Source organism: the organism of the source record quoted next, unplaced genomic scaffold (assembly GCF_019419815.1).
Source record: "Pyrus x bretschneideri cultivar Hongxiangsu unplaced genomic scaffold, Pyrus_bretschneideri_v1 Contig3, whole genome shotgun sequence".
Lineage (NCBI taxonomy): Eukaryota > Viridiplantae > Streptophyta > Magnoliopsida > Rosales > Rosaceae > Pyrus > Pyrus x bretschneideri.
The window spans coordinates 6099817-6123515 of record NW_025999612.1 but is presented as its reverse complement, the minus strand read 5'-3'; the positions used below and the strand labels follow the sequence as shown (position 1 = coordinate 6123515).

Here is a 23699-nt window from a genome sequence, read left to right as displayed (position 1 = left end):
TCTCTCTCTCTCCAGATAGCACCTCATTAAGTTGGATTTTCTTGTAAAATTTCTGTTTTCTTTCATTACTGCAATTCAATTTCTTCAATTTGTATGAACATCTGCGCCCTTCCCATCTTTGAACGACGACTCGAAAATCCCCACCCAGAAATCAATCGATGACCAAAGACCAAACCCAGGCAAGAAGGACAAAAGGGAGAAGGAGAGAGAAATGGGTAATAGGCACCCTTAAATTACACCCATGTTGAAATTTGGGAGGGAAATAGGTAATAGGCATGGCCTGATTTAGAGGTTTCAAGATTTTGTATGTGTGTACATCATCCAATAGTTCACAAAATATAATAACCAATAATTTGTGAAGATATCAAGAAACTTATGGTGTATTTGTGGGTTCCAATCAAATATGATTACTAGCCCTTTTCTTTTTCTTTTTCTTTTTCTCTTTTGGAAATATATTTTTTGCATAATTTATATGGCCAAGCGATTCGTGACTTATCGTCACACATTTCAAATAATATATAAAGATATTAATTTGCTTATTAAGATTTGATTCATATACACCAAAAGTACCTCTTCTTCAAAATTTTCTATGAATTAACAACTACTAGGAACTAAATAGTGCACATGTTAGTTTCCAAGAATATCGAGTCATCTTGTTAGACTTACTTGAGCATTGAGCTTTGTTGTAACAACAAAACGTATTTGCACAATCTCTTCACACACTTGCAAATAAAGTTTGAAAGATAACGTTACTACAATATGCCTTCAAACGTTAAAACTTTCCATAAGACCAGAACTCACTAATTTTTTTTCAAACAAAATATTTGTACTTTTTTCTTTTTGGGATTGAACAAGTTATATATAGGTTAGGCTTGTGCTCCTCGGAGACATATATGTTTGCTCAATTTAAAAGTTCGGATATCGATCAACATACTTCTACCATACGTTTTACAAGCAACTACCCTAATCCAATTCCTATTTATTGATGCAACCTTTTTTTTAATGTATCATGGTATGTTTTGTCCTTGCCTTCTTGGATGAGGACTTTGGGTGGGTTGTAATGTGACGAAACTGACCAAATGAAGAAGAAAATCTTCACATAAGTGGCTTTTGCAATCATAGATATCATCACCTTAGCGAAGCATTGAGGCAACCTTTGTCACCTAGTGGCTTGTGCAATCATAATATATATGGGATGAGAAATGATAAGGAGATTCTCTTAAAAGTGGGACTCTTCAGTCTTCATTAACTCTCTGTTACCTCGTGTTTTTGGTACAATGTTTAATACAGTTGGCACGGAAATTAACGTTAAACTGTAAGGTGCCAAAGAGTCCGTAAAAAATCCCATTTTAAAAGTCTCCTTAACATTTCTCTCATGAGTTTGCACACTTGGAAGTTGAAGCTCAAACTTTCTTTTTGGCAGCAAAGAAAGAATGAAATAATTTGCACATTATCCCTTTTACTTGATTTGAAATTGACTTTTTCTTTTAGGATCCTAGTACAATGGTTAGGAATATTAGGCTAATCTAACATGGTCCATGCCTCTACCTTTTCAATGTGGCAGGCAGAGAAGCCTTTGTGCACCACACTTCTTGTCAGGCTTTAGCATTTTTCTTGTTCATCTAGCTTCTTCAAGATAAAAAGGAGAGAGTGGGGTTGCAATCCATTAAAACCACAGCAATAAGAACAACTACCACGTTCTTAGTGATAAACTCCAAACCCTATAAACAACCACTTTGTAAAGAAGATTTGACTAAACATTCTGATATGGGACCCATTTTTCATAGTGTTCGTCACATATTTTGTGTAAAATCTAATGCAAAGTTTTCAGAAATCATTCAATCTGTTCATGATTACATGATGAAGAAAGATGAAGTCATGGTGTACTTTGTGAGAAAAAAGAGTGAAAGGTTGGAGAGTACCATTTTGGGAGAGATTCACTAATCTCGGTTACGATATTAATTATTCCCTTAATTAACATTAAACATCGACTTAACCTTATTCCTAATAAATACACTACTTAAACCATACAACATTTTGCAAAACAAAGTAGCAGCTGTCAAGTTGTTCTTTTGCCATGTGTCAAGCCATTGTTATTGACTCGTGTTTATGCAAAGGCTCCTTTCTGTGCGTGTGCTGCATGCATGTCCTTGGAGTATTTTGTATTGGGTTGGATCAAAAATTTAGAACACCTCAAGGTGTTACATGATGAATTAAACTCATATTTGTGCTGCCCTAATTAGGGAACAGTTAGGGCCAAGGATTTTGAAGTCCCAAGAGTTAGAGGTCAAGAAGAAATGGATCATAAAATATTCATAAAAGAGATTAGAAATTTTTTTACATGAGCGTTACAAAGGCACATAGAAGGAATTTCATTTGTAGATGACACCCTTGAAATAGACATACGCAAGTTCCTTTACATGTCTTTGTAGTGCGTATACGGGGATTTTTAATTCTTCAAATATTTATGATCAATTTCTTACTAGTTTGATCTCAATCCTTTGTAATTTGGAAATTCCCCATCCAAACATAAGAAAAATCATCATACACTTCTATAGTAGAGCAACTAGATTTTGATGAGTATAATTCAAATGTTAAACCTTTTTGGACTGTTAATATGACGCATCGAGATATAACACAAAGGAAATCATGAAATCCCAAAGGTAGAGTCCAATAGCAAATAAACTGAAGTTCATAAGCAATTTGAAATTCACCTGAAAATAGAGAAAACTCTAAAGTTGAATTGATAACAATATGAATTAATTACAAACCAAGCCAAGATAACTTATTTATAAGGAAACTTAACCCTAGAAATCCTATGAATTCAAATAGAAAAGGAACTAAACAAATATCAAAATTGTATTAAAATAATAAAATCTCGTTTTTGGCAATTAAACGCTGCAATTCGGCCAAATTCTGAATGTGCTTATTGTTTGCAACAAGTCTTGTAGATTTTGTCGTTCTCTTCGAATCCATGTATTACGGGCTCAAAACGAACATGCCAAACCACAGTTGCATTAATTTGGACAACCTGAAATGTCCAAAACATCCACTTTTGAGATACGACAACATCAATAATCTATTGACCATTAAATTGTCAATTCTCCAGTCACTTTTCTTCATTAAACGCCACTTCTCCTTTTATTTTTAGGATGGTGCTATCCACACACCCATTTTACTTCTTACACACCCCACTCAATTTCCAGCTGTCAGATCAAATAAACTGAAGAAAAATAATAAATACAATTAATAAGGGTGTGTGAGAAGTAAAAGAGTGTGCAAATAGCACTACCCCTAAGCTACTAATATAACTAGAATATCCAATTATACACAATGTATATGCAATGACAAGCATAATACACTAATATTAGAGATTCATTATCCTCTTTTCCTTAATAAAAAAATTCCAAAAGCATTTTAAAGCTTTTTATTTATTCATGGGAAAGATATACTTACGAACATCAAACGGAAAGGTTATGTGCTACAACTATTTCCTAGAAGTCGGCTAAGTGTCCGGCAGCTCTTCAACTATTCAATACAACTTGTTATTGTCTAAAATAAGCAATTGACTCGGCGCCGGCGGTACCTCTTTCTTTCTTTTGAGGTCGCTTCACTTGTCGACAATTATTCGTTCCTCTCCTAATCTAAGGATGAAGATCCTCATGATCAAGGGATGTGAGTCGTTGGATGAAAATCCAACGGCTAAAAACAGGGGAGTCCCTTTAATCCAACGGTCCACATCCCTTAGTCATGAGGATCCTCATCCTTAGATTAGGAGAGGATTCTCATCCATTAATACATAATACCAATCATCTAATCCACCTCTTATAGATCACTTCTCTAGCAAAATTCGAGCTTTGTGGAATTTTCAAAGAGGTGGGTCGAGGGCTCCACTTTCAACAGCATCGATGTTGTCCTTAATTTGATAATTACCTTATGTTCAATCTGTCAGATATGAAATGTTATCACAGAAGATCTCGGTATTAGTTAAAGTGAGAATAATCTTATTTAAACTCTTCCTTCTTCTTCCCTCAGGCCGTCAATTTTTATAACGTGGTACAAATTGAGTCCTAATATATTGTGATAGTCTTAATTTTGTGTGTAAACGACAATCGAGGGTTTTAAAACCACCCAATCCTCTTACCCTCTTCTCAAAATTCATGCACCTCCCAAACCACCCAATCCTCCCATCCCTCTTCTCAAAATTCACAAAACCGACACCCAACCGTCCATCCCTCATCATCTTCCCGCCTCGTACCCAATCAACGGTCCAAAATTTGGTAACAAAACCTGCAAAGCAGCTGATAACATACCACATGCAAATTCCACTACGATCTCTCTCAGCCCGGCAGGCAGAAAAAACCTGTTGGCGGCCCTTTTGTCGTTTTCCCCACGTCAGCACCATAAACCGTGTGCTCCCTACCCCGGAAATCCGAACCGACCGGCGTTTCTCCCCACTATATAAATCCCACGATTTCCATATCTCTATCCAAATCAAGTACTTGAATTCCATTCGGGTCAAAAATTCGGGTCGCAGCAAAAACTACGAAAATTCAAGATGTGTAGATCGACGGACTACCACGGATTCCAGTCACGCAGAGACCGATTGAAGATTCGGGAATTTTTTCTGCGGTTTTCTGGTTTGAATACCCGGGAACCGTTACCCGAATCGCTCAGTCTTATTTATCTTCCACGGATCAACGAAAACGAGCTTGAGATTGACGGGTCGAAGATCCGACCCGACTCGCCGGCGTTTGTGACGCTGTACCGGGTCGTGAACGCAAAGGTGAGAGAAGGAGAGGTGGTATTCGGGTCCAGGGAACGGGTCGGGGCCGGCGACGGGATCCGGTTTGAGGTGTACCTGAGGGAGGAGAAGGTGTTGAAGGGAATTTTCAGGAAGGATGAGGGGCAAGAGTGGAAATTGGAGTGTAAGTGTGTGCTGGAGGGTGAGAGTGGCGCGGCGGAGCTCGCGGAGCTCACGGAGGCTGAGGTGTGCGTGGCCGTGGAGGGACACGTGGCGATGAATGAGAGAGTGAGCATGGCGGTTAAAAAGACGAAAAAGCACCGGAAATGCGGGTTCAAGCGGTTGGAGGAGATCCCGGAGGAGGGAGAGGTGGATGATGCATCGGACGGCTGCTGTTGTAACTGTGGATCGGACGGTGGAGATTCGGAGATGGGGAGTGACGTGGACGGTAAGGATGAGGGGGAGATGGAGATGGATATGGAAGGAGTGAGATGGGCCGTGGATGTGGGGATTTGGGTCATGTGTTTGGGTGTGGGCTACTTTGTTTCTAAAGCCTCTTCCAAAAGCTTAAGACGCACAAGATTAATATAAGGCCCAATTAGTTTTTTGGTTTTTTGTTTTGTCAATTTCTAATCTAATTTTGGACAATTTGTTAAATTGTAAAGCACAAACAAAAATGATTATCTTTTCACAAGTATTACGATTTAGTGATATTTCTCTTCACTTATAAGCGAAAGTTTTAGGTTCGATTTTCACCAAAAGCGAATTTTAATCATATTATTGTTAGTCGATTGTGAGATTAAGACCACCATTCATCTTTAATGTAAATAATATCGTTTGTTAAAAAAAAAAAAAAAAAAAAGGCTTTTGAAGAACAGTTGGGATGATTTCCAATTTTCAAAGTATGAATCAATTTCATTTAAGATAATGAATTGGGTCAACTCAATCTAATCACGGATTTAATCTCTATTGTGGGGAAGTTAGTTGGAGTAACACCAATTAGTGTTTCATCCACTCTTCGAAGATTCCAACACCCCCTTATTTGTGCTTTTTTCATCGTACGGGCTTTAATTATGGAGAGATTTTTAGTGAGAGGAGAATACAGAGCAGAATATTACATATTATTATATAATTAGAAGAATTATATAATAATATATATTGTTCCGTCCTATATTTTGAATACATTGAAAAATCTCTCCGATCATGCATACAGACGTAACCTTTCCTTTCCCCAAAAGGATCAAAATCTTTTGGCAAATTAGTTAGTTTTTGTGTGTAGATAATCTTTAAAGGTAGCTTTAAAAAAGGGACAGTTCTGATTAAAAATCCACATTGCATGATGAAAATAGAAAAAAAGAAAGTAGGATGTGAATTTGCTAATGTAGAGAGATCTAATTAATCGACGGTCTTGCCACTTAATACTACGATTTAGTGTTATTATTCTTCACTTGTAAGTGAGATGTTTTTAGATTAAATTCCTGTTAAAGGTGAATTTGAATCATATTATTGCTAAACCATTGTGAAGTTTAGCCTACTTCCCAATCTCTTAATGAAGAAAACTCGTTTGTTCAAAAAAAAAAAAAAAAAAATCGACGGTCTTATAATTTGAATGAGGATCCTCTCCAGATCTTCTTTGTGAGGATCCAGAAAATCCTTCAATCGTAATCTTTCATCGTAAATCGTGCAACTAGTTTTTGTCAGGTACTATTTGTATTCAATTTTAAAATGATTTTTGACCGTACAATTTATGATAAATGGACACAATTAAAGGATCCCTAAAATCCTTACAAAGAAGATCCAAAGAGGATCCTTAGTCAATTAGACAGCTGATCACAGTAATTGACGGAATAAACACACATCAAGACTAAACTATAATTATATTATATCTCCGATCTAGTCATCAATGAATAATTTCTTTCTTCTATGACACTCTTTTAATATTAATGTTAATTAAGTTGGAAATTGATGATATTCTTTGTGCATATATAATACATAAATGCTCTATTTGAAAGCAACACTTTCCATACACTCTCTACCCTTTCATAGTTTAACATTAATTATAGTACCAACATCATAAGTATCATACCAAAAATATAAGATGACAAAAAATTTATTAAAATTTTCACTTTTGAAAGAGTCTCATAACATTTTTCTATATAATAAATGGGCAAGAAGACCAACTTTACAATGATAAGACGAGTAAGGGCAATCTTGGTCGAGGAAAGGGACAACGAGCAAGTGGGAAACCCCAAACACATGAACATGCTCAATAGTTGAGGAGCTGACAATCCCATAGGACATAGGAATTAATTTGGCTGCTGAATATTTCAGCGGTTACTCTTGCTTACACTTAATCTCGGGTGGACATATATTCAAGTTTTGATTTTTTTAAATTAAAATTTGAACAAATGTTCATCCGAGATTGAATATAAGCAGGAATGGTTGCTGAAAATTCAGCAGCCAAATCTTGTTCTAGGATACATACAAGACAAACAGTACACCCATATACACACAGGTACATAACTTATTCTCCATTTAATGTTTTTTGTCCTTGTGCCTAATATGTAACATGGGAAGAGGAGCCTCTTCGGATTCACGTTGTGGAAATTCTAAAGATCCTTACATTTTAACCATTCATCGTATATCGTGTGGTTAGTTTTCGTTAGGTACTATTTGTGTTTAATTTTAAATAAAAAAAGTCAAATAATTTTTTATCGCACGATACATAATAAATGATTAAGATGTAAAGATTTCTAGAATTCTCATAATTTGAATCCGAATGAAATTCAATTCCTATAACATCTATTAAGATAACTGGATACCATGAGATGTGAATGTTCACCAAATAATTTATTTTATTTTGGTCCATTCGAGATTGTACACCGAATCGGGATTAAACCACATGGTCCATCACTTGTCTAGATCTTCGTCAATTTCTTTGAGTTTTGCATTTTTTGCTATTGTGATGGTGACTTGGTATATGGTGGCATCTCACACTAGCTAAAGCTATTTAAGTTTTTACTTTGTAAAATTAAATTGTCATTTTATCAATTGTTCAAAACTTATTATAGAGTGGCGGACGTGATTTAAGAGCACTTTCAATGTGTAAAGCCTCTCTTTGGTAATAGGCAATTCAATTTCCTTCAGTGAATAGTAATGAACAGTAATTATCTTTTGCATCTCCATCCCTTAATTGAATAGCCATGACAATAAATAATAAAATATTAGTATTTTTTATGTTCAAAAATAATAAAAAATAATTTTATTTATAATTTCGGATATGATTTTTAACAAGAAAAATTGAAATCCCATAGTCCAGATTGTGACACGTGTCCCCTTGAAACATTTATGTTTTTTTCTTATTTTTTAATTTTTAAAACAGAAAAAATCTAGACTGTTGATCTTGAAATCAAACTGTCCAGATTCAACTACTACTTAGTAGGCTGCAACGCAGGCCCCACCGCCTGAAATCTTATCGATAACGCGCTCCCCAAGCGCTTGTGTTATGCACGCGCTTGACGCAAATTTTTTTATAACGTTGTTAACGTTAGCTTTGCATCACTTCTCCTCAAATGCTCAGGCCTTAGACTTGTGCCTAAGCTCTCCCACGGGCTCCCCCTTAGCCCAATTGCATGAATGGGTTGACACCACTTTGGGAGGGGATTGGATTGCAAATGGAGTCTGTCCACAGGGCAAAAGAGCACGGTAAACGTGCTCTAAGAGTATTTACATTTGTACTTGTAATCTCGAGTTTGTGTTTTTTAGCTTTTCACGCATTATTATTTAATCATGCACTTTATGTTTGATTTCCTCAATTCGACAACTTCAAGTAAAGAGAAGATGTGGTTTGTGTCGTAGCTGAAGAGTAATGCTACTTTGACCAAAATTTTATACCACAATTTAATACTATTTTAGGTGATGTATGAGTTGGACAAGGGCACATGAGTAAATTGAGTTTTTAAATTTCATATATTTTGAATTAAACTATCTCAATTCCTGATCCTCGCAACCCCAATCGTATCCCTCATTCCCCTTCAATTATTCTCTCTCCCATCTCTACATGCACCAACTCTACTGCACACAAAAAGATTGAAAAAAAAAAAAAAAACACAAGGAGCTTAGAACCATGGCTTTTCATCCCTGTGATTTTTCGTTTTCTTGCCGACAATTTTGTTTTCGGATTTTTGTGGTTGAAAAGGAGATCATCAAATGATGGTACAAATATGTGGTAACGTAATATTACTCATTTGATACCATATTCAATATTAAATTAGGCTACCTATTATGTAGTTTTGTCGAATTCTCCCTCCCTTTAGTATAAAACTATCGATGTACTAAAAAAAAACATTACTCATTCGACAACAATTATGAGTTAGAAATTTAATGATCTAATGATGGACATGTCCACCAATTTAATCTAATAATCAATGAAAAGTAGCAAATCCCTTTTGTTTTTTTTTTTTTATCAAACGATAGATTTTGTTAGATTAGTTACCAACGAAATTTAAACTCATGCTATTATGCAAAAATTCAACACATTTTCACTACTGTTGTAAAAGGGCCACTTGCCTCCTTTGTTTTTCGTTAAGAAAGACAAATAATTAATTCAAAACTGTAATTCCAAAAAATCAGAATTTATTCGAAATTACAGATAATGACTTAATTAGCAACAAAATTATTAACAGCTCACCCAGTAAAAAAATTGCAAAAAATAAATAAAAAAAGCAAAATTACCAAAAGGCCAAAAGAAACGAGCACGGGTCCCCGCCGTCCCTTATATAATGACCGGTCCACGTGTCAGCATCCCCTTCACCCTTCAGCACTTCGGCCACGTCATCACTTCTCTCTCATCACAAACACAAAGCCAAGTTCCTGCTCCTCGCTTCTCTCTTTCTACACTCTCGCTCCTCTTCAATCGCTTCTCATGGCGGTCAACGAGTCCATGTAATACAATCGAAACGCAGAGCCCGTAGCCTCAAAACGACATAGCTGAAGCACAAGTCCTCGAGCAGATGGGGAGGATGGGGAGCAATTCGAGGTCTCACTCGGCGAATCCGAACGACTACAAGCTTCTGGAAGAGGTCGGATATGGCGCCAGCGCAACGGTTTACAGAGCGATCTATCTCCCTTTCAATGAAGTCGTCGCCGTCAAGTGCTTGGATCTCGATCGCTGCAATAGCAATTTCGTCAGTTTCTTACTAGTCTCGATTTTTTTTTTTTAAATCCCAAAATTTTGTAGTTTTCAATGACTATTGTGAATAATTTTTAGTTGTTTGGTTGATAATTGAAGCTAGATTTGAGTTGGAATTAAGATCTTTGCTTTGTTCTGAGATTGGACTTCAATTTCTGACTTGAATGCTTGATTTGTTGATTTGAGAATGTGAAATTAGTGAGCAATCGTAAGTTTTTTGCTTTTTAATTTTTTTAATTTTTTGAATTGGTGTAGGATTTAGGTATATTCAATTGAGAATTTAAGAGATTTTAATGGATTTATAAATTCATGGATTTTTATATAGTTTAATTGATTTGTAGAGATTCTATATAAAATTTTGATTCAATTTCCTCGAAATCCCACAGGAGAGGCGAGGTTTGTGGATATTTAAAATACATTATGAAATCTCTCCAATTCTCTCTAATTCCTCTAACTTTCTCAAATTCTTTAAAATCAATTTCTAATTGAATACATTTGAAATGTTATAAACTTCTTTAAAATTTTAATTGAGTACAGATTTCTAAAGATTTTAATAAACTATTTTAAAATCTTAATTAAATACATCATATTTCTAAGGATTTTAATAAATTATCTTAAAATTCTAATTAAATGCATCTTGAATTTCAGAGAATTACTTAAAATCCAATTGAATACCCTAGATTCATTAAAAAATCAAAATCACTCAAAATCCCAATTGAATACACACCCTTAATTTGGATGAGTATATATGGTTATGATCCTCAACCTGTCAACTGTCGTTATCGATGAGCGCAAATCGTAACTTTTGCAAATGCTATTGTCTTAGTTGCTGAAGTAATTTTTTTTGGAATGAATGCTGTTGAAGAAAACCCAAGTTCTATTTTTTTTTATACTGTGGCGGATTTGTAACCCGTTTTCGGATTTTTTGTTTTGTAGGAGGATGTCCGGAGGGAGGCGCAGACGATGAGCTTAATGGATCATCCCAATGTCGTGAGGGCGTTTTGTTCATTTGTCGTTGAAAGAAACCTTTGGGTGATCATGCCGTTTATGGCAGAGGGTTCTTGTTTGCACCTCATGAAAATCGCATATCCAGATGGGTTTGAGGAGTCGGCGATTGGTTCTATTCTTAAGGAAACCCTCAAGGCTTTGGTTTACCTTCATAAACAAGGTCATATTCACAGAGATGTGAAGGTTTGTTTCATTTTGTGGGTAATCATTCATTGTGCTTTGTTTTCATACCTTTGTTCTGAGGATCTCACTTTTTGATTGTGCTAATGTCTTGGCTGCAGGCTGGAAATATTTTACTTGATAGTAATGGGGCGGTGAAGCTTGCTGATTTTGGTGTTTCAGCTTGCATGTTTGAGGCAGCTGATAGACAACGGTCAAGAAACACTTTCGTAGGAACGCCGTGCTGGTAAGTTTTAGTGCCACAGAAGTTATTACTTAATTCCTGTTTGGTACCACATGTTAAACTGCTTGCTTTATAATCCATGTAGTTGAGATTTGGATTTATGTTTTGCTTTCCAGGATGGCACCGGAGGTATTGCAACCAGGAAGTGGATACAATTCCAAGTGAGTTTTATTTGATGTAGTAACTTAAATTTTTTTTCTTTCTTCTAATAATATGTGGCTCCAGGCTTGTGAACACCTAAAATCTCTTCTCCTCGTCAGGAGACAGAGACATAGCTTCCGTATTAATATGCATGATTTCACAAATCGCAGCTCCACATTTGTTTCCTACCCTGAGCATCAGAGCTGTTTATTACGGATTTTTTTTTTGGTTTCTTCATAATTGCCACTGTGCCATATATATTGAGCTGATAACTAGATAACAAGATATAGAAGCTGTGCCTTTTAACATGTTAGATCTATACGTATATGTCTATGCACATATCAATTATAGATAGTTATATGACTTGTGAATCCTATTCAAGGGGATGCGGGTGGGTGGTGGATAACTCTTTTTCTACATCTTTTAATCTTTCATGATAAGATAAACAGAGGAAATCACATTTTTGTTGCAAGTGTTCAATATGTTATCTGCTTTGTAAGCTACCTTCGTCACTTGATTTCTCGAGCAAGGGACACATTTTGCTCAGTACTTTATAATTTGAAATATAATAAAAAGGGGGTCATATGTGCTTATTTCTTAGTTTTCTGTTGGATGATAACTGTTCAGGGCTGACATTTGGTCATTTGGTATAACGGCGTTGGAGTTGGCCCATGGTCATGCACCATTTTCAAATAACCCTCCAATGAAGGTACTTGTGTTACTAGGGTATAACTACACTGCACACCTATATGGTGCTTCTTCATTGAAACCTCTGACGTGCCACTCTTTTTGTTTGTTTTTGTAGGTTCTTCTCATGACCATACAGAATGCCCCTCCAGGACTTGATTATGAACGTGATAAAAAGTTCTCTAAGGTATTGGTTTTCATTCTAGATAGAGTGACATTGTTGCAAACATTTGTTTTATGTAGGTAAACAAACATTTGTTACTGCATTGTGTATCATTAATCGGTATATAAGTGTCAAAGACTTCAATTCTGGTAGTTGCCTTGTATTGTATTTCGATTACAGAATAATATTCTAATTGGAGGATTTCCAGTTGTGATCAGTCTTTTAAAGAAATGGTTGCAATGTGCTTGGTAAAAGATCAAACAAAGAGACCAACAGCAGAGAAATTATTAAAACACTCCTTTTTCAAGCATGCAAAACCTCCAGAGCTTTCTATAAAGAAATTGTTTATGGACTTACCACCTCTTTGGAATCGTGTAAAAGCCCTCCAGGTTAGCTGTCACACTTTTATTATATTGCTTCCCTGCTTTCAGTCTTTCATATGTTTTAGTATGCCTGTTTCATGAATTGCTAAAGTATTGGACTATCACAGCTTAAAGATGCAGCACAACTGGCTTTAAAGAAAATGCCGTCAGCAGAGCAAGAGGCAATGTCACAGGTGTGATATGTATCTTCAAGCTGTTATTCTTTCACCTAAAATTGACTTAAACAGGGTCACAGATGTTCACATTCAGAGTCCAGTAATTTGAGCATGGTAACTAATTGATGTAAAAGAAATTATTTGGTGTAATCCTTAGTGGCGTCATTTTCTCTTTCTTTACAGAGTGAGTACCAGCGAGGAGTTAGTGCCTGGAACTTTGACGTTGAGGATTTAAAAGCTCAAGCATCCCTGGTATGACACATTTTATTATTTAGCAAGTATCAGCATGTTCCATATAAAGATAGTATCTCTGGGGGGTTTCCTTGTTTTTGTGTATTTCTAAATTAATATCTTTCATTTTTTATGCTAGGTGCGAGATGATGATGAAATGATGGATGAAGATGAAAAATTTAAACCCGTTAGTGGTGATAAGGTCAACAGTTTGCTATATTCTTTAGAAATTTGTCACTCTTTTAACTGCAGTTTAAGATTTTGTTTTATATTTGCACTCAGCTGGCCTTTTGCTTTTAGAAGTATGATTATTATGCAGAAAGGTGATTTCCTTTTTGTTTATGCTAGCAGATTGAAACTAGTTGGCGTTCCAGTTTGGGGAAGTTGAACGAAAATAATGAATCATATTGGACTGATTACAAAGGAGAAATCAATGGTGATGAATCACAACAGGTTGAATGCTTAAACAAAAAGGGCAAGGATCTTGAAAGTAATTTATTGGAATCTGCTGGCCAGCAGAAAACAGGCTGGAAGACAAATGAATCAAGCTCTGAGGCAACAGCATCTACATCAGAAAAAGACACGGTGCAGGCCAAGCCTAAACCTCTTATTGTGAAAAGTCGTCAAACGCAGAGTGGTCCACTCACACCTGGTGCTGGACTTGGTCATTCAGTATCAGAAAGGGGCCGCATCTTTGAAAGGTTTGTCATGGTTGAGTAATGCTCCAGAATGTAAGCTTTTGGTTTCATCTCTCGCTCTCTCTCGTGGGATAAGTTCCTTATGCTTTTGATATCTTCAGGAATGAGAATGAAAATCAACCTGTAATTGATAAAGGTAAATGCGAAGTACGACGAACACCAAGCTTTAGTGGTCCACTGATGCTTCCCAATCGAGCTTCAGCAAACAGTTTATCAGCTCCTATAAAATCTTCTGGAGGTAATGATTATTTTCACTATGTTTTAAAGATGAAAATCAACAGTGCAACTATTCCAACTATTATGTGCCCTATTGCTTGGAATTCTTATTGCCAATTGTTTTACCGTTAATAGGATTTAGAGATTCTTTGGATGACAAGTCAAAGGCTAATTTGGTGCAAATCAGGGGGAGATTTTCAGTGACATCAGAAAATTTGGATCTTGTAAAGGTGAAGCTTTATTATTATGCTATGCTTAATTACTTATTCTATTTTTTATAATCACTAACTTTAAAAGATTGCCATAGGATATTCCATCGAGTCCAGTACCTCGTCGATCTTCACAGGTGGGTAGCTGGTTTTGCTTAACCTTTCTCAAGTAAATGTTTTTAGTTCTAAATCATGTTCTGTTTTGTTATTTTAGGGATCACCTCTGAGAAAGTCTGCTAGCGTTGGTGATTGGGTATTTGACTACAGGCAAATGGTTTGTTTGTGATCTCTCTCTCTCTCTCTCTCTCTCTCTCTCCGTAGAGGTTTTTATCAGAAATAATCCTTGATGTTTCGTCAACTCTTACTTCTAGTCTGTATATTGACATGCTCATTGATGTTGCCTCTATGCCAGATTCCGTTAAAAAAAATCCGCTAGTTTGCTGACATGGCGTGCATGCGGGGACCATTTGTCCATTACCATTTTTCAAAAAATGCAGAAGAAACCCACAAAAAGTTAAATAAAAAAAATAGCGAGTAAAATAAATAAAATGTTAAAAAACTAAAACAAATCCCCCTTGCTATCTCTGCCACCTGCCTCTCCCCCACCCCTACAGCACCCAGCTCAACCCTCCTCCCCCTCCTACTCACCACTCCATTCCCTGACCCTCATCCCAAAACCGAAAACCCAGATTTTGGGCCGCAACCCACCCGCCACCCCCACGCACACATCAATCAACCAAGACCTGGTTCTCCATCCCACTTCATCTGTGACCAATAAGTCTATTATCATATGTGAGCTCTACAGGGACGGTCATGGCGGTCAAGAAGTTGATGGCTTTAATGATATTGAATTCCATGGTGGTCTAAGAGGACTGTTGGGAAGGGGTGGGGGGTCGTCGGAGGTGGTGTTTGGGTAGGGTGGTTTGGCCAGCGGTTCATGTGTATTATTTGGGTTTCTAATTTACTTATTTGAATTTAGTTTTTCATAATTTTGTAAATTTTAAACCATTTATTGTACCCACATGGCACCATCTCATTGGATAAATGGTCCCCACATGCACGCCATGTGAGCAAACTAACGGATTTTTAACAGAATCTGACGGAGGGACAACATTGATAAGCATGTCAATAAATGGATGACCAAATTGATATTTGAAACCTAAAAACTAGAATTAGGAGTTGGCGAAACATCAGGGACCATTTGTGATTAAAAAAAAAAAAAAAAACCCTTATATAAAAGAAGATTGCTTTATGAGATCTGAATCCCAGCCGTTAGATATTGATTCAACCATGAACTTCATTCTCATCAATAACTGGGATATCTAAGTTATAGGTGTGCGTATACAAATATATCTGAGTTCATGGGAGTATTTGATGAACAATATTAGATCTTATCTTAGATTTTTCCGCATTTTCTATATTCACTTAGTTCTAACATAGTTGTTTTTTTTGTGCTATGACAAAAATGTAGAAGGTTCAGTTACTTACTTTGCCTCTGCGGTAGTTTGAAATCTTATTTGTCCTTTATTTATGTGATTTCATTCTTTATGTTTCAGCCTGCCACTCTGTCAATGAAGGAGTTCAACAACAGCAACTTACCTGCATCACTTCTCCTGCCTCAGCTTCAGAATCTTTTTCAACAGACGTTGATTCAACAGGTAAAAGAGCAAATCTGGTGCAACATAGATTGTGGATAGACTTGAAGAAATTGATTTTAAAACTTCGGCTTGCAAATTTAGTGCAAATTTGTTTATTCTTTTGATTGCAGGATATTATTATGAATTTGCTAAACAGCTTGCAACCAGCTGAGGCAGTAGAAGGTGAGTGATATATCTGTGGGAGTATGATACTAGATATGAGTTGTGTATTTGTACAGATTTTTATTGAACTAGTTAGTAAGGTACCTCCTTTTCTTATTTCAGCTACTCAAAATGGAAAGTTACCTCCATTGCCTCGCAGTTCTGAGAACAATGGAAATGTACGTATATTTTATTTTTTTCCCAATTCTGATATAAAGATAACGCATCGTATTAGCTTCTCAACAGTTTCCCTTTGGTATTTTTTTTTCTTTTCCAAATGATAGATTAGTCTGTCCCTTATGGTGGTGGCCTTACTCTAAAACTCTATTGGACTTGTATATCAATGATTAGTCAGTCATTATCTTTGTAGAGTTTGTAACATTCTCTAATTTGTCCAACCAACAGGTTGAAACTGCAATTTCTGAGAGGGAGCGTTTATTGCTCGCCAAAGTATCGGAGCTTCAAGCCAGGTTAGTCATCCCAAGTCTAAACCGAGTACTTTGGAAGAATCTTTTTTATTTTATTTTTCCTGCTTTCATACAAGTTTGGCCGATGTTTCTCTCTTTCCAGGATGAGCAACTTGAGTGATGAACTGAATGCTGAAAAGATGAGACACAATCAAGTGAGTTGCTAAAGAGTTCTTAATAACAGAATTCTCGCCTTAAAATACGCTTGAAGAATGATGAAAAAAACAATTACATTTCTATAATATTGTGGTTGAGCCTAGAGTGGGAATTTTAGAAATGGGACGGTTAGGATTGGTACGTTGTGAGTTGAAAGTGTTGATGGTGATGGGTTTCTATGTTATATCCCTCTGTTTGCTTGCGTTTATGTTATCATTAATTCGTTGGTTATCGCTTGACAGTTGCAACAACAGCTAAATGCTGTATGTGGGCAGGAAAATGGAGAAAGAAGTTGACGGTGCGTGACCCAAAGGTGTAATTGGTGTAAAGGAATCCACGGTGTACATCCGGCCACAAGCTGTAGACCGTTTCTCTCCAACGAATTTTCCTCTTTGCTGAATGGGAATTGTTTATGGCTGCCGATAAAGGTAAATGCATCGAGAGGATAGAAGTTGCTGTTCCTGGATCTCCTCCCATTGTAGGTAATAAGTTTCCTTCCTCAAGGATTTCAGCCACTTCAGAATCCAGATGAGTAATATGCGAGTTTACGGGTTCATCATGATGTGATTTGTGTGGTTTGGAAACAGAAAATTAGGTCCTTCCCTGCAGTGATGATCGTAGCCATGATCCCAAGGAAAAGAGAAGGTTATATGTGCTTTATAGTTAATAGGGATGCATTTTATTTTATATTTATAAATGTTTAAACAGATTTTATGAGCTTGTATATGATGGCTGTAGAACACAAATATTTTTTTTTCTTTTTCTTCTCCTTTAAAGGGGGAACAACCAGTGGCAAGTCATGGTTTTCCACCCCTTTCGGGAGCCGGGAAGACTCATAGAGGCATTTCAGCCTTTCTCTGATCACAATGTTTATTTATTATTTGATATATACTAAATCTACTTCATCGAAACCATTATCAATTTGGGATTTAATACATTTGCTTTATTTTAATTTGTTCATAGAAGTTATGATTTCCTATACTACAAGGCGTGATGGGGTTATAAATTTTACAAAGAATCAAAATAATTCATGTATTAAAATTAATATTTACCTTTGAGATGTGTTAAATTCTAATTCATAGATTTTGGGCTAATTTAACTTGAAAATATGGAGAATTAAGGAAACTCTCTCAGGGCATCTCAAATTGTAAATGTGGAGTACTTAAGCTTAAGTTGTTTAGTTCACAAACTCGTATTAAAATTGGTGGAAAGCATTTAGGTTTTTGTATCTGGGTGCGGGTTCGATTTTAATCGACTTTCCTTCCTCCCTAACAATTAACTTCTAACATACTAATGCTATCACTAAACTTAAATAATAATAATAATAATAATAAAATAATAATAATAATAATGAGTATTTATCGTTAAAAGTCAAAATTTAATACCTCATTTCATAAATGTTACATTTTATAAAAACTTTCAAATATATAAAAAAAAAACTCAAATAAATGGACCTAAATACCCTCAAAATTCAAAATCCATTTACATATAAAAGCCAAAACACTTAAATAAATCTCTCGTACTACTTATTCAAATTGTGAAACCGTAAGGAGAGTTGGTAGTATCAAACTTGTGGAGATCAATTTCTGATTAGTTTATAACTCATTGAACATGGAAGGTCAATGAAATTCTGGTGGGAGTTGTAACGAAACGACTCAACCGCTCCAGCAGGGAAGAATTTTTGGACAAAGTTAAATTAAGGATATACATTACTAACTCCAACTATTAAAACCAAAACAAAATTCAAGTGTCATGCATGTTGAAGGACTCCTTTTTGTGTTTAATCAGAAGGACTTCCTTTTGTGTTTAATCATAAGTGTTCAAACACATTGTTCTGAAATTACAAAACAACAATAAAATAAAGATATTACAATTTTTTAGAGTAAAATTTTGTATAAGAACTTGTGTTAACGAAGATATTGGATGCTAGTCTTAAAAGGGTATATTCCACCACTTATAAGAGCTTATGTTATTCTTATGTTTATTTGGTTTTTAATTTTAAGGGTATTTAAGTCTATTTAAGTGGATTTTTTGTTATTTTTGACAAATTTTATAAAAAAATGACATTTATGAAATTAGGTATTAAATTTTGGCTATTAGTGATAAAAACTCAAATATAATAGTCAAACAAGATGCAAGCTTGAGCTGAGTTTAAACTGATTTAGAATGAAGTGTCAATTTAGTCCTTGAATTATCACATGAGTAAAAATTAGATCCCTGAATTATTTTTTCGATAAAATAAGTCCCCAAATTCATTGAAAATTGCTAATTTCATCCCTACTATTATATTCAAAGATATTTTATCCAATTTTTCATTAACTTAAGTCACTTGACATACTTTAGAGTGTAATAATTTTCTTGCCTATAAGCCCTTAACATTTCATATAGGTTGTGAATTTAACATCTAATTTACCCTCCAAAGTTAACTTACACTATTTCTTTATGAAAAACTATCAATTCACCATCCAAAGTTAACTCGATACACTATTTTTTTAATGATAAAATTACCAATCTACCCTCCAATGTGTATCACATGCAAGTAATGTGACTTAAATTGACGAAAAATTGAATATAGTAGCTTCAAGTATAATATTAGGGATGTAATTGGCAGATTTTTATAATTCAATGACTGATTTTTCTTAAAAAACAGTTTAGGGACCTAATTTTCACTGAGGTGACAATTTAGGAACTAAATTGGCAATTCACCCAACTGATTTATAACACAAAAATCAAGTATTAGCACATGAGAAGGTTAAAAAACAAAATAATTAGATTGAGACATTGTTATTGTGACTTTGAGTAGGTAAGTTCATGATATTATTAGGATATCACAACTACTCAAGCACTCATTTTTATATCTTATACATTCTTGTTAATTTTTTATCATTGATCTTCTTCAATTCATTTAATTTGATGGTCGTGAATTGATAGAGATTATAAAAAGTAAAAATGAGTGTGTAGGCAGCATTCCCTTATTATTAGGGAACTTTAACTAAAAGCTCGCGGTACTGTTCACTTTAATGAAAAACCATATTTTTACACTAAAAAGTCAATCTTAATACTATTTACTTTACCGTTTTCGTTATAACTTAAAAGTTTTCAAACCATTTTCATTAGTTTTCTTTTATTATTAGTGTGGTCAATCAAACTAAACGACGTGTAGTTTGAAACGCGCGAGACTCGAGGCGGCCGCCATTCAGCTGTGCCGAGATTACATTGGCGGTGGAGTGTAGTGGCGCATGCTAAAGCCAAAGCCATGGCCGCAATCCACTGCTCCTCCACTCTCCATTCTCTAAAACCGCCGCCGCCGCTTCCTCCTCAGCTCTCCAGCCTCAGACCCTCTCTCCTCTCCACCAGCGAACACCCAAACAGTAAGAAGAACAAAAAGCTCACCGGATACAGACCCTGCAGAGCGGAGTTCTCAAACGACGCGCCGTTCGTCGCCGCCATTGGCGCCTGCATGCTCTCGTCTCTGGTGCTTCCCGCCAGCACTCCCGATGACGATGCCGAAGGCGGTTCGGCGATGGATTCCACCTATGCCAGGTTCGCCGTCATGGGCGTCATCAGCTTCATTCCCTACTTCAATTGGCTGGTAAAACGAACAAACAAAAAACCCATTTTTCTTTCAAATTCTTGAACTTTTTGATTATTTATATGAATTTGTTTGTTGGGTTTGTTTTAATTTTTGTTGGGTTGGACTGAATAATTGTAGAGTTGGATTTTTGCTTGGTTGGATACCGGAAAACGGCGGTATGCGGTGTATGCGCTTGTGTACTTGGTTCCCTACCTGAGGTTTGACTCTCATACTCTTGATTGAATGCTTGCATTGTATTTGCATACTCTGGTGTTGTTTAATTGAGCAGTTGTATTGCATACTTGTGTGCTTATCGTTTTCAGTTTTTGACAAATGAGGAAAATCTGTCATACCAATGATCAACAAACTGTTGAGCTTATGCTTCTGTTCTGGTTATCTGTATCTGTGATTCTGGGCACTAATGTGACTTGCCCGTGATTTGTTAGGACGAATTTGTCGTTGTCACCTGAGGAGAGCTGGCTGCCCATTGCTAGCATCGTTTTCTGCATTATTCATGTCCAGGTATAAGTTCGCGACCATTCTTTCTACCCGGTTCAACCTTTATGACTTGTTGGGGTTCAATAGAGTGTATGTTTGAGTCTCTTAACGGAACCTTTTCAAATGAACGGTGAAATGTTACAGAATGGAAAAGAAATATATTGCTAGGCAACATGGATGGAACTATATGCTGTCATGTAATATTATGTTGTTGGGAAAGCTCTAGAGTTCCTAGACTAATGGTTTTGAGGCATTTTGATTGCGAGTTCATTCAATTGTTTGCACATCATGTAACCGTATTCTCTGCGATTCCACATTTTTTCCCTTGCAGCTGGAAACAAGTATTAAAAATGGAGATCTTCAGGGCTTTCAATTCTTTAACGAGGCTGCAAAGCATCTCTCGTCAACAAGTAGTAGGAAAGATCATCGGAGTGGGTATCAAGGAACCTCTGAGGTGGTATTAACTACTTAAGTTCCATAGCAGTTTTGAAAATTGTAGGTAGATTGTACCCATGTCTGACACAAGCTTAATCGGTTTTACGTCATCTGCAGGGGAAGAAAAGAGGAAATAAGAACCTTCCATCCAGTGATGAACAATCGAGAAATGAGATTGATGATTAGGGAGTTCCGAAGAGGCCCTTAAAAGATCATGAGCGCTTGAATGAAGAGGAAAATGAAAGAAGGAAACACTAGAAGGTCAGAGTTTGATGCAAGCAACTTGAATTTCAGAACGCAGCCTTGTGCCTTACAAAGTATCATGAATGTTAGATAGTCATCTTTTACTAAAATAAAGACAGCCGCAACTGCAAGCTCAGCGCATGAGGAAGCGTCGAGAGGTACCATACAAGAAGTGTAGTCCGATGTCACTAGCTGCACACCGATATGAATTAGAACATCCTGATGACGAAGATGAATTCACATGATGGAGAGTGTAGATGCCTTTTCTTTACCGACACTGGCAGGCAAAGCGCCATGGTTTGTTTATCGATTAAGTTATTTTGTTTTAGGAAATGAGAGATGAAGATGAAGTACAAGATCATGAAATAATCATTTTATTTATCATCAACATCTTAAATAACGCTCAAAGTATCGTGTCTCTCGTAAGTATGTACATCTTTCGGTTAATTGGATCCCGATACAGATTTCTTGATAGGAAAGGGACTCAAGAGCCCCGTCTTAAAACAATAGTCCAGAGCAACAGCAGCAGAAAGAAAAACAAAAAGACTCTGAGATACGTAAATCGCTCCATCAAAAGCGTGTGATACGAAGCTACCAGCATTCAGTTCCAAGGGCTTTCCACCATCCAGTGTAGCAAGCCCCTTGACAACACCGAAGGCTGCAGGCGCCCCGGTCTTGAGTTGAACATTGTCTAAGTCTCTTCGCATTGTGTATCGAAACGTGACTCCAAATAGAGCGCAGCTAGCGAAGGTGACTCCCAGAGGGAGGATGAGCTCGGAAATGCTTGCCACTTGAGTGAAGGAGAAGGGCAATCCGGCAACAGTGCCGACAAGGGCGGAAACTGAAGCTGCCTTGATCGATTGCCATCTCTCTTTATCCTTGTCTATCTCCTTATTTTCGGTCTCTGCAGAAGCATATCCGTCTCCGAGTTGATCCCCGTCTTGTGAGAGGGTCCGTTCGGCTTCTTCAACCATGGATTTCGCTTCTGATATCTCCTTTTGACATTCTGCAATCTTCAATGCAAACACAGCTAACAATCTTAGCAGGAACAGATGCCCAACAACATATAACACGTCAATTGTCATTGTCTTTGAACAAAAGTTAAAGTCAGAAACAAAAAATTCTTAACAACTCAACAGAATCAAAGGACAAATCAATGTTTTCAACAATTAAGCTGACCGTTGTCACTTACAAATTAAACAAACAATCGAGTGGGAGCTGATATCAACACTCCAAAATAGTCATCCCCGATAATAAGATAAGGCAGACAGAGTGCACGATGACTATTTTGAAGCGCTACTAATAATTATCAATTGAATAACTTCAAGGAAATATAATAAGGCACCTAAAACAAAAACCCAATTCAGGAAACCCACAAAAATTGGGAATTGGAAAGAGGGAGAACCTCAGAAGCTCTGCTTTCAAGTTGGGTAATGTAATCGCTCACAAGCTTGGCCTCAAGTTCCTGCCTTTCAATCTCAGCCAGCTCTCTCTTGGCATTCTCAACCCTCTGAGACGCCTTTTCCAACCCATCGAGCAACTCCCTGTTCTCTTCTCTTTTCAGGAGCTCCTCCACTTGCTCTCCCACAATGCCACTCAGTGCCTTCTTCAGGCCGCCGCCCTCTCCAGCGGTGCCGCCAGTCGTGCATTTTGCTATGAGGGGTCGATGAGGTGGGGAAGGAGGAGAGGCTCGGGGGAAGAGTGCAGAGGAGGATTCTGATGGGGTGAGGAGTTTTGGTGGGAGGAGATGAGATGTGGGGTTTGTGGAGGGTGCCCAAACGAGCTTGATGGTTGAGGGCATGGTGGTCACTGGAGGATTTTGTTATCCTATCTCGTGTTTTGTTTGATGAAGTACCCACCACTCACCTCAAACTTTTCATGTTTAATTACCATTTACTTATTTGAAATTGGAGTTGACATAAAAAAAAAAAAAAAAAATCCTTATTTGAAATTGGAGAAGGCAAGGTCTTGCAACGCTAAGTGATTAAAAGTTTTTATTTGGCTCAATATTTTGTAATGTTGACACGAATATTAAAAATATAGGATAGAAGACAAATTGTAACGGACACACAATTAACAATTAATTATAATAAATGTTTAAACCAATTAAAATTAATAAAAATATTCCATAATTAATTAAAATTATTTTGAAGCCCGTTCACCCTTCCTAGCAGATTGGTATTTCGATTAGAAAATGCTACTACTGTCTTTTTTTACTATTATTATTGATATGGACATTTATTTATTTTTTTATTTTTTGAGTCGAGCGATAGCGTTAGTAGGTTAGATGTTATATTA

At 36.5% G+C, this 23699-nt stretch overlaps 4 protein-coding genes across 6 annotated transcripts; 3 read left to right on the top strand and 1 right to left on the bottom strand.

The window, feature by feature from the left end:
* The first annotated feature begins 4482 nt into the window (after positions 1 to 4482).
* LOC103949307 lies at positions 4483 to 5436 on the top strand. The gene has a single exon (XM_009360425.3). The coding sequence runs from the start codon at positions 4559 to 4561 to the stop codon at positions 5333 to 5335; it is 777 nt and encodes a 258-aa protein (XP_009358700.1). The 5' UTR covers positions 4483 to 4558; the 3' UTR covers positions 5336 to 5436.
* A 4277-nt stretch (positions 5437 to 9713) lies between these two features.
* LOC103949306 (serine/threonine-protein kinase BLUS1) lies at positions 9714 to 17562 on the top strand. Of its 2 annotated transcripts, XM_009360422.3 has the most exons (21): positions 9714 to 9930; positions 10872 to 11126; positions 11225 to 11349; positions 11463 to 11507; positions 12115 to 12196; positions 12293 to 12361; positions 12556 to 12726; positions 12828 to 12893; positions 13059 to 13127; positions 13246 to 13308; positions 13458 to 13807; positions 13906 to 14042; positions 14156 to 14250; positions 14328 to 14366; positions 14444 to 14503; positions 15786 to 15887; positions 15998 to 16049; positions 16152 to 16207; positions 16434 to 16498; positions 16599 to 16650; positions 16894 to 17562. In XM_009360422.3, the coding sequence occupies exons 1-21, from the start codon at positions 9757 to 9759 to the stop codon at positions 16945 to 16947; spliced, it is 2181 nt and encodes a 726-aa protein (XP_009358697.1). In that variant the 5' UTR covers positions 9714 to 9756; the 3' UTR covers positions 16948 to 17562. The 2 variants fall into 2 exon arrangements, with proteins under 2 accessions (XP_009358697.1, XP_009358698.1); XM_009360423.3 differs by lacking the exon at positions 14328 to 14366.
* Positions 17563 to 19822: 2260 nt separating this feature from the next.
* On the top strand, positions 19823 to 21809 carry LOC103949303. 2 transcript variants are annotated; one of them, XM_009360419.3, is made up of 5 exons: positions 19823 to 20243; positions 20364 to 20443; positions 20672 to 20747; positions 21055 to 21180; positions 21276 to 21809. In XM_009360419.3, the coding sequence occupies exons 1-5, from the start codon at positions 19908 to 19910 to the stop codon at positions 21342 to 21344; spliced, it is 687 nt and encodes a 228-aa protein (XP_009358694.1). In that variant the 5' UTR covers positions 19823 to 19907; the 3' UTR covers positions 21345 to 21809. The 2 variants fall into 2 exon arrangements, with proteins under 2 accessions (XP_009358694.1, XP_009358695.1); XM_009360420.3 differs by having other exon boundaries at positions 19828 to 20243; positions 21055 to 21177.
* Positions 21757 to 23278, bottom strand: LOC103949304. The gene is made up of 2 exons (XM_009360421.3): positions 22807 to 23278; positions 21757 to 22414 (listed from the first exon to the last, which is right to left on the bottom strand). The coding sequence occupies exons 1-2, from the start codon at positions 23200 to 23202 to the stop codon at positions 21845 to 21847; spliced, it is 966 nt and encodes a 321-aa protein (XP_009358696.1). The 5' UTR covers positions 23203 to 23278; the 3' UTR covers positions 21757 to 21844.
* Between the last annotated feature and the right edge of the window lie 421 nt (positions 23279 to 23699).